This window comes from Argiope bruennichi, chromosome 10, assembly GCF_947563725.1.
Source record: "Argiope bruennichi chromosome 10, qqArgBrue1.1, whole genome shotgun sequence".
Lineage (NCBI taxonomy): Eukaryota > Metazoa > Arthropoda > Arachnida > Araneae > Araneidae > Argiope > Argiope bruennichi.
Window position 1 is genome coordinate 106,513,890 of NC_079160.1, and position 11,411 is coordinate 106,525,300.

General features: G+C 31.5%; 1 protein-coding gene across 1 annotated transcript; it reads right to left on the reverse strand.

Moving 5' to 3' along the window:
• Nucleotides 1-786: 786 nt before the first annotated feature.
• LOC129988055 (uncharacterized) lies at nucleotides 787-9,156 on the reverse strand. Its single transcript, XM_056096156.1, has one exon. The coding sequence runs from the start codon at nucleotides 8,874-8,876 to the stop codon at nucleotides 1,707-1,709; it is 7,170 nt and encodes a 2,389-aa protein (XP_055952131.1). The 5' UTR covers nucleotides 8,877-9,156; the 3' UTR covers nucleotides 787-1,706.
• Nucleotides 9,157-11,411: the final 2,255 nt, after the last annotated feature.

Below are 11,411 nucleotides of genomic sequence, written 5' to 3' on the forward strand. Positions count from 1 at the left end.
TACTTTAAAAAAAAAAATTTCACGTGTTACTTGAGTATCGAGTCATTTCTGATCTCATTATTTTATTTTAATTTAATCTGCGAGATCGGAGTTTACTTTATTGCTAACGCATGCGCAAAAGCGCAGGGTGTTTTTGGATCCGTTAGCAAACAATACTTACTTGTAATCCCAAATTAATATAACGTCAATTTTTTTAATTTATTTCCTCACTTTTAAATAAATTTTAATTCAATATAGCTTTAAGATAGGAAAAATACTTAATTTTTTTAGTTAGTGTAATTAATAACTAATTTTTTTATTTATTTTAATTAATTAATTTACTAGATAATTTAAAATAATTTTTACTTAATTTAATTAATGACTTTAAAAACACCTTTTTAATTAATTTGATTAATAACTGAAAAAGCTTTAATACCTGCCTTTAGCTGCCATCTTCTTCTTTTATCTAGGACTACACTGTCTTGTTTCTATTAGTATTTGGGAAAAAAGTGATACAGCATTAAAAAAATCGGATTAAATCTGCAATCCATGAGCCGCCAGGATATGAACCGTTAAATAAGACCGATTAGTTTTTTTTATGAATTTAAATTAGGATTTTTGAAACGAAAAGGTAATTATATTTAATGAAGGTATTCAGACAACATAAAAAGATCAACATTTTTAATTCACAAAAACTTAAGAATAATTTTAGAAGAAATTTATTAACGTTTACATCTATGAAGGAAAATAAATTTGAAACAACAGCAACAAAAATACATTTAAATTAAAAACATTCTCTTAAAACTACACCTACTTATACTACTAATAAATAAAAAAAATGATAATAATTGTGCTTTAAAATCTAAAACATCAATATTTATGGATTAAAAATTAATAAAATAAAGATGAGAAACTAAACACTTATCATCAGAAATTATAAAATCTATAAAAATGATTTATTTTAATGCATGGCAATCAGAAGCATCATTTTAAAGATATTTCATTTGGTTTTCCTTCGATTTAATAGAAGTATATAGCTACAGTTATTGAAATATGCATTAAAAGTTCAAATTGGAAGAAGAAAAATGGCATTCTATATAATCACAGTTATATCCCATGTTCTCCGAAGTAATTTAGTTCAAGTTTTCATTTATCAGTTATTTTGATCAACAGATTCTTCATAATCAGTTTTTAAAATGTACATCAACAATTAAAACTAAAGAAAAAAGTGATATTCTATTTCATCAGATGTTTCTAAAATTCCGATGAAAAACTTATAAAATAATTATATTCACTATTTTGTTTTACTTATCTTGATTTTGATATGAAGACAAGGTTGTTTGTGATAGAATTTTGAAAATCGTTTTATATCAGGAGGAAGCACTGAAGTGAAATATGTATTCTTTCATTAGAACACTCCTAAGAAATTGAAGAACCTATATTAATTTTTAGAATATGGGATTCTTAATGTGCGTTTTTATAAATTATATATAATTCTTTTTCGAATCTTCTCAATGGAAGGGTGACTGGTACCTAATTTTAATATTCTTGCATTTAAGTCTTCTCCATAAATACCAGGAGCTTCACAAAAATCAAGTTTCCTGTGATAGAATCTTAAAACTCATTTTAAATCAGAAGGAGGGAAGCACAAAAGAAATGAAATCTGAATTCTCCAATTAGAAAGCTCCTAAACATTCATAGAGAAACAGAAGAACATATTTCAGTTCTTAGAATGTGGGATTCTTAATGTGATTTTTTATAAATTCAATTCTTTTCCGAATCTTGTCTATGGAAGGATGTTTGGCGCCTAATCTGGATATTCTTGCATTTAAGTCTTCTGTATAAATACCAAGAGCTTCACAAAATTTTCTTTGCGAAAACAGTATGTTAGCAATGCTGAACCTTGTACGCAAGGTGTCAAGATGGCTAGGTCCCAGTAATTCAATTTGAAGTTCTACATTTCTTCTATGGAGTTTCAAAGACTCTTCTTCCTGTCCCATACAAAGTAGTGTGACGGCGATTTCGGTTGATGTCCCCAAAGTTTCTTGATGATTAGAGCCGAATAATTTTTCTTTTGCTTCCGAAATATTTCTGAATGTTTCTAGAGCTTCAGTGAATTTCTCTTGTTTTCTCAGAATCATAGCAATATTAGTCTGGACTCTCAAAGTCCAAGGACTGATTTCATAATACTCGTTCAGTGTTTTAAAAATTTCTTCGTTTACTTTTAGAGCCATTTCGAATTCGTTTTCTTTGTATAACAATTCAGCCATACTGGTCAGAGTTGCTAAAGTCTCTTTGTGATTTAACCCCAATACTTCTCTCTGCTTATTCGAAACATCCTCGTAGATTTTTAACGCTTGTTGTTCTTGTCCAGTGCATTCTAAAGTTAATGCAATGAGGCACTGAGCTGTCAGTGTTTCTTTATTTCTGTCACCAAGAATATTGTGCAGCGTTTGGTAAACCTTCTGAGCTAAACTTAAAGCTGCGTTATAATCTTGGTAATATATAAGAAACGAGGCAAGTTGTTTTTGAATTTCCAAAACTGCTGGATCATCCAGGTGGAAAATGCTACCTCGTTTCTGTAAAACTACTTGGTATAAATTGAATGATTCTTCGTAATTTCCGTGCCTATAAAGCTTCTCAGCCATTTTTAATGGAACAAGCACATCTGTTTGAAAAATTTCTTTTAAATCATCGATATCTGGGTGATTGTTGAGAATTGCAACACTGATCATAGTTCTACCTTGTAGATTTTTAGCTCTCACCACTGCTTTTGCTATATCCATGTCTTTTATTGCTTTCAAGTCTTCCAGGATCGAACGATCTTTGTTTTCAATTTTAAGGAAAGTGTTCTTCAATAATTCTAAGATGGTGACAACATCGGCATTCGAGGAGAACTGAAGAGGAGTTTTACCGCTAGCACTAATGGCGTCAAAGATTGCGCCGTTACACAGAAAATCTTTGACGATCCCGTAGTGAGAAAATTTGGCAGCATAATGTAAAGCTGTGCAGTTATTTTTTGTTCGTGAATTTGGATTTGCTTTGTTCCTGAGCAAAATATTCACAATTCTTTCATAACCTTTCCAAGCAGCGTAGTGAATAGAAGCAGTATTTTCTGCATTTTTTACGTTAACGAAGTTAAACTTTAAAATGTCTAAGCCAGCCATAAGAAGACCTACCAATTTGAAACGATTGTTACTTTGCACAGCTGAAATCATATTTGATGCAAATATCAAAGATATTTTAATACGCGTATTCATCCATTCTGTGATTTCAAGTGGTGTTCTATTATTCTCGTCCCGTCTGTCATAAAAGGCTCCAATCTCCAGTAATGTGAGTACAGCATCTAATTTTCCTTTTTCAGCTGCTACATGAAGAGGAGTGGTACCACCTTTGCTGACGGCATTCACATCTGCGCCTCTTTCGGCAAGAAATTTGCAAATACCGGAATGATTTTCAGCTGCAGCATAGTGCATTAAAGTCCAATCATTTTCTCCTCTTTCATCTACCGAAACCCCAAGACTCAAAAAATATTCTAAAACATCTCTATGCCCTTCTTTTGCAGCCATATGTATAGGTTTAGCACCAGACGAGTCAGTAGAATTCATGTTGGCATTCTTTTTAATCAAGAACTCGACTACTTCTAAGGAGCCAGAAGATGCAACCATATGCAGCATGCCACATTCCTTTTCACCTTTAATATTGTGGATATCGGGAATTTGCAATAGGACTTCAACAATATCTGAATGTTTTGATTCAATTGCTAACTGGATGGAATTTTTCCCTTTGGCATCCTTGACGAGATAGTCGGCGCCTGCATTTAACAAGATCTCCACCATTTTTGTATTTCCTCTTGCAATGGCTAGCAGAAGGGGAAAGTTGCCATCTTTTGATGATATATCTGGATCTGCACCTTTCGATACCAACAGCTGGGCGATTTCACAGTGATCTTTTTCTACTGCTATTAAAAGGGGCGTTTTAAAATTCTTATCCATAAGATTCATTTCGTCTTTTTTGCCTTTATCTAACATTTTTTTCACAACACTAACATGACCAAATATCACAGCCCTATGAAGAGGATATTCATCTTTATTTGCATTAGCAGTTAGGATATTAGGGTTCCGCGATAAGAAAAAATCTACAATGTCTTCATGTCCATTCGTAACAGCGGAAAGAAAAAGACTTCTTTCTTTCTCTGTGCTCAAATCTGCGCCTCTTTTGATTAACAGCTCTAGAATTTTTCTATTATTTTCACTGACTGCAAGATTTAAAGCAGAGTATCTACTTTGATCTTCCCCATTAATATCAGCCTTACTATCTAATAAAAAATCTATTACTTCTTCATGACCACCAACAGTAGCCATATGCAATGCCGTAGAACCAAATTCTGTTTTAATATCTACTTTACAACCATTATCAACACAATATTTCACAAAGTTGATATCTCCATAATAAGCTGCAAAATGAAAAGGACTTATATCATTAGTGTATGAAAAATCAACGTCTATTTTTTCTTTTATAAGTAAGTCTGTCATTCCTTTCTTAACAATTATTTCTAATGGAAAAGTGTCTGTTTTGTCATGGATTAGAATATCAGCTTTCCTTTTTATAAGTAATCGAACAACTTCTTTATGTTCTTTTCTGGAACTCAAATGCAGAGCGGTGTCACCATTGCCGTCTTGAGCATTTATTTCCGCCTCCCTGTCTAACAGAAGTTTAACTGTTCCCAAGTGTCCCTTTTCAGCGGCGAAGTGAAGGGCAGTAGAATCAACATGATGGCTCCTTGCTTTAATATCCACCCCACTGTCTAATAATAACTCAACGACAGCCAAATGGCCTCTAGAAGCTGCTCGCATCAAAGCTAATATCTTGGAATTCTCACCAGCATCATTCAGAAGTTCTTTGACAAGTTCCAAATGGCCGAAATAAGCGGCGACCTCCAGAGGAGATGCTGCATTTTCTGATGGATTGGCAACAATAGCTCCTTTTTCCAGCAATAATTTCGAAGCAGCAATATTACCATCCTCAGATGCAATATAAAAAGGTGTAAAACTATCGAGATACATGACATTTACATCTGCTTTGTGCTGCAACAGAATAGAAATTGTTGTCACATCACCGTGATCTACAGCTAAATGTAGTGGTGATAATCCTTGTACGTTTTGTGCATTTACATTTGCTCCATTTTTAAGTAACAATTTAGCTACTTCAAAATGGCCTCCACTTGCAGCAAAATGCAAAGGTACATAATCCATATCGGATTTGAAGTTTACATCTACCTTCTTTTCGAGCAAACAATTGACTAAATTTAAATGTCCCATCGAAGCTGCTAGATGTAAGGCCGTAAACCCATAGAAGGTCTGATTGGCGTCCACATCTGTTTCATTCTCTAAAAGAACAGTGACAACGTTAAAATGATTTTCCAAGACAGCGTAATGAAGAGGAGCATATCCGAACACATCCTTGAGATACATATCTGCCTTATGTTCCAAAAGTATCGTGACGACATCTTTATGGCCTTTCTTAGATGCAATGCTCAAAGGCGTTTTACCATTGATATCTTTACCATCGACAGGCATTTTCATTTCCTCTATCAAATATTTCACAATACTTTCACGTCCTGAATTTGCCGCAACATGTAAAACAGTTTGATGGTTGTCGTTCTTCGCATTTACATCTAGATTGAATGTCAGCAAGAATTTTAAAATTTCAGGATTTGGAGATTTAGCAGCGAAGTGTAAGGCAGTGTTTGAATTGAGATCTCTGCCATAAATATCAACACCTTCACTGATGTAATCTGTCACTTCTTTCTTGTTAAGTCCCACCGCCAGAGCAATGAAAAACTGTTTCTGTTTTTTCATAACTGATAAATCTATATCACTAGATTTCTTTGACTTAATCGGGTCATTCTGCACTTTTTTGCCAAGTTTTTCTTGCAGAATATCTTTAACTTCAATAATCTTTTGTGCATTCAATAGAATGTTTGCAAAATTTTCTCCCAAGAGCATATCAACCAAAGCATTCCCATGAGCTATATGATTTCGTAAATTTCTACCGTAAGCCGTGGGATAATAACAGTCCAAATAAAAATTGACATGATTAAGTTGATTTGGTAATCCTTCTATTACAGACAATATATCTAATACTAACATTTCTATTAAAGTTTGCAATTCCAAATTTTTGGAGCATCTTTGTAATTTCTCGCTGGATACACTTTCTAAATTATGATTCTTTAATACACTTCTCAGTAGCGAAATTTTGAGGGGCAACTGCTTTGCAAAATCAGGTTTCAGAGTGTAAACATTTTTAGCAAATGTGTAAGGTTTTACTTTTTTACTATGGATCATATACTTGAATTCCTTGATCCATTTAATGTTACCCATGCGAAACTTTACAAAATCAACGATATCGAATAGAGCTTTTTCTAATGCTTCACTTCTTGCGCCAAATTCTAACAGCATTTGAGTGGAAATACTTTGGCAGATGATATATAAATCATCTGAGAACGATTTTAAATCCATTTGTTGCGTGAGGGACTCCAGTTTTTTGTGGAAGTTATAAATATCTCTCATCATTGTTGAGCTGGAATAGTATTCATCTTCCGTATGTATCATTCCAAAACTGTTTTTAAGAGTTTCGCTCAGTTCTTCGTGCACAATTTTCAATTTCACCTTCTTATCTGCGATCATACTCAGAATTTTGTCAAAACGTTCTTTCTCACACTGAGATTTGCTTTCAGTAACAGTTTCGACATCCAAAACTAATTTTTTAATCATCCTTACATTTTCTGGCTTGCAAAAGTTCGCCATTTCCATTTCATCAGGCAATTCTTGTAATAGATCATTATATTGTGGAAAAAATTTCCACATGATTGCCAGATCTCTCTCTTTGATTCTATTCAAAATCATTTTGTTTTCTGTTAAATTGTTTTTAAGAAAAATAGTTGCCATAATGCCATTGACTTTATCCATGTCAATTTCCTTATCAGTCACAAAATATTTATTTTCATTTAACAACCAGGTAGAATTGGCATTCAATAGTACGTGCTTCAGGAAATTCATTATTTCTTTAGTGTCATTTGAGAAAAGAGAATCTTGTAACTCACATGAGATATTTGGTGAATTTTGTGGTATTTTTGGACTCCTGGCTTCAATAATGTTGTGAAGTCTGTGAAACATTTTCTTTGAATAACTTATTTCCTTATCGAATTCTACCTCAAGATTTATTACCAGCTTTTCTAGCTGCCCGATTTCTCCTAGATTCAGATGTTTGGTTTCTTCCAGAACTTTTTTGAATGATGCCACCGAAGTGTGATTTTCCTCAATAAATATTTTTCTGCTGTTGATACTTTCGTGATTAATCATTCTATTAAGCAGAGTAATAATGACGTTTATCTTTTTTCTATATAAAATGTCAGAGATGGCTGCACTGATTTTGGCGATATCGGCCTGTATGTTAACGAAGAAGGTGTTGGCATTCTCTTCAATCTCGCATCTCAGACAAAATGCTTCAAGATGGGACAAAGAATTTCTCAGGCTCGTGATGATATCTGACACATTTCTTGGCAACACCGAAAGTAAAAAATCAGCAGTAGTGTCCGAGAGCTTAGGTGAAGTTGGTGTATTGTTGAAGTGTTCTCCTGCTACTTGAAGGGCTCTAGTAATGAGTATATGGCCTGCTTTATTTTTAGGATCAGCAGATAAAGCTATATTCGTGTAATTCTTTATTTTTTCTAAGGTGTACAAGTCCCTGATCTGTGTGAAATCGCTATATAAGTCCTTGAAGAGTTTGTTTTCTTCTTTTTCCATAACTTCCTTTCGAAAGATTTTTTTTCCCGGCACTTTACTGATGTCGATGAGTTTTAATTCTTCCTTCACACACTCAAGTCTCCTTGAAAATTTTTCAAGGTGAGAAAACAATCTCTTCTTGTTTAATACGAAATAGTACAATGGCTCAAACTGGAACGCTTTTAAGCAAAATCGAATAAAAATAATTAGGCAGAATTCCATTTCTTCCCAAGGCACTCTATCATAAGTGAAATTCAATTGAGATTTTGCAATATGGATATTTTGGGCGATGAATTTTGCGGCAAGTAAAAACTGCTCATCCAACTCATTTTTATCATCTGAATAATTTGTAAGAACAAAATCTATTTTTTCGAGAACAAATTCAATTCGAATAATCAAAAGTTCTTTTGCATTTATGGGAGGTTTTAGCTGAGAGGAATTGTCATTAAAAAATCGGAGATCAAGTAATTTGTTGTTAATATATAATTCCATGTCTTTTGTTAGAGGTACATTTCTTACCAACAGCTCATTGAAGACCTTTGAAAGTGTATCATCAAGTTTTTGAGTGTCTTTGAAATAAGAATTTGGCCAATCATGGATCAAAATTTCTAACAGTTCAGTCATATTGGAGCGGATAGCATAATAAAAAGCATTATGAGACTCATCATCCTCTTGCTCTGGTGAAAGCTCACTTCTATCAGTTTGAAAAGGTAAAACAAAGTTCACATTTTGATCTGAAAATAGATACTTCAAAACTTTCCCCGCTGCAGTTTTACAAGCTAAAGTTATCAAGTTTATTTCACCTACAATTTCTTTAGCGGTTTGTTGATATTTTTGCATTACTTCGGAATTATTAGAGTCGATAACATAATTCAACACACTGTTCAAAGTTTTAAATTTTTCCACATCATCAGACAGTACGGCATTCTTAATTTCATTTAGAAGTTGAATATAAAAATATTTGGCACTTACTGCATTCAAATCGTTATATTCCAACATAAGTTGCTCTTCAGATTTTAAAGAGAAGCTAAAATTTTTCTTGCGATATCCAAATAAATATCGAATAGTTCTGAATGTAAATATTCTCACAATACTCAAGAAACCACCCATGGCAGCACGATTGCAGTGCAGAAGTTATTTCTGCTTTGACAATGTCTTTTTTTTACCTCACAATACGACGAGGGAATGGTAGAAACCGCACGAGTCCTATTGCGAATAAATCATTTGCCTTATGGTCCATTTCCCTGTGAAATATGAACCGAGATAGCTCAAAGTGAAAGTAAGTCTAGTCCGTGAGTGACGCAATCATCTATCTGCTTTACATTAAGATAAGCAGATGAAAATAAACAAATGCAACTGACATTCGAAAACGGAGCTTCGCGTGTCTGTTCAGAAGATAGGGAAAAACCCGCTCTCCTCTAATCCGCTGTAGGTGTAGCCAGACTAAAATGGAGCTTGTTTTGCTTCGCCAATTAAGCCCGTTTTGGCTGGCGTTTCGCTATTTTGGCGAAGAAGCATCTGTCGCCAAATTATTCAAAATCTTATAAATAAAAATTTTACTTCTCTTTGATGGTAGAAATACAAATACAAGATATTTATTTGTTGGAATTGAAAGTTTCCTGATTTGCTTTTCACTTAATTGTTTGATTGTTTCAGTTTAAAATGCATTTGATAGAAAAAGCAGAAATTATGCAGAGTGTAGCTAAGGCAGATGTTGATAGCAAAGTCATTATACAGATACAAAGGCGTATGTTTCATTTTCAATTTGTGATTTTAATTTCCTGATAATTTGTGAAGAACCTTCGACCACACGGAAACATTCAATTTACAGTTATTGAGGATTAAATTAAGATAAGAAATATTAGAACATTTTTAGCTTATTTATACAATATAAATAATCTCTAAGAAATTAATCTTAAAATGAATTTTAAAAAGAAACAGTTAACGAATGGCGCAATTTCAAACATCTACGTCATCATATGTATGGGAAGAATGAATCAGAAGTTCAAATTAAAAAAAAAAAAAAAAAAAAAAAAAAAAAACTAAAGTAAATTACATAAAAAGGAACTAACCTCCAGAAACCCTATCAAGAAAAAAATATTTAAGATATCTATTAGAAAGTTTAACAGTGAGAACTTTCCAAGTGAAAAATTTTATCATGAGCAAAAGTTTTTTTTCATTATTTCTGAATCAAAATGGTTTAAACAAAAGAGAACTGGATTTTGTGATAATGAAGGAGTTATTCTGTAAATTATTTGAAATAATAGAATCGATAACTTGCACATTTAAAAAAAAATTAGAATTTCCTTCAAAATTTCAATACAATTTAATGTTAATTTTCTAAATCACAAACAAATATCGATAATGTGACAAGACTGTGATAGTGCATTTAGTTCATTTTTAAGAGATTTCACCATTCGTTTAAAAAAATTTCTTCAAATATATTAAAATGGTCATTAATCAATTACTGTTTTTTTCATTAAAAGAAAAATTCTACAAAGCAAAGTATTGGACTGAGCTACCAAATTTGGCTCTTTGCCCTTCCTTAAGAAATAAATGTTCAATAAGAAAAGATTTTCATAAAGTTTTAATGAGAAATTTAATTGAAAATGAAATTAAATTCAAATTAACTAAAAATGAAATTAAATTTAAATTAATTAAAAATGAAATCAAGATAAAATTAATTTTAAATTAGATTTAAAATGAAATAAAATTATATTAAAATGAAATAAAAGTAAAATAAAATATAATTGATCAGAAATTAATTTTAAAATGAAAGGAAATCAAAATAAAATTAATTAAAAATAAAATTCAAAATAAAATAAAAGTAATTAAAAATTATATTAAAAATGAAATTAATTGAAAATAAAATAAAAATGCAATTAATTAAAATTTAATTAATTATAAATTAGATTTAAAATAAAATTAATTAGAAACAAAATTAAAAATGAAATTAAATTAAAAAGGGAATTAGTTCGAAATGAAATTAATTAAAAATGAATGAAAGGGAAAATTTTACATTTTCTCCCGATTACATCAAAGTACATTATTTCATGAAATTTTTTCACCACTTTGAAATTTAAAAAAAACAAAACAGAACAACTTTTCAATTATATTTTATTAATGTAGTTGATACCGCATTAATAAGGTAATCGATACCTTATTAATGATGTACTTTTCAGAGATTAATTTCCACATAATTTTTTCATAAATTTTTAAAAAATGTTTAAGTACATTTTACAATAATACTTTCATTGTTTTAAATATTATATTTATATCTATGCACGTTCTCGAAATCAATTTCATATTTTTGCTTGCCCATTATTTTTATTGTGCAATTGCGAATAAAATTTTAACATAAAATAAAGATAAAACATATCAAGCCTAAAACATCACCATGTTTCTGAGATGTCCTCGAATCTCTTTTTAACTTTTACTTTCTCCTACACTAAGAACAAAGTAAAATGTTGTAATCGACCAAAAATTCGAACTTCTCGTTTCGGACTTATATGAGTTTGGAAAAAACATTTTTGGGATCATATCTGTCAGGTGTGAATACGATAACTCAAAACATCTTTGAGATAAACTTATGAAATTCAGTACTAAATCTGTACCTTAAATTTGTGGGTTTCTATTAACTTTAGA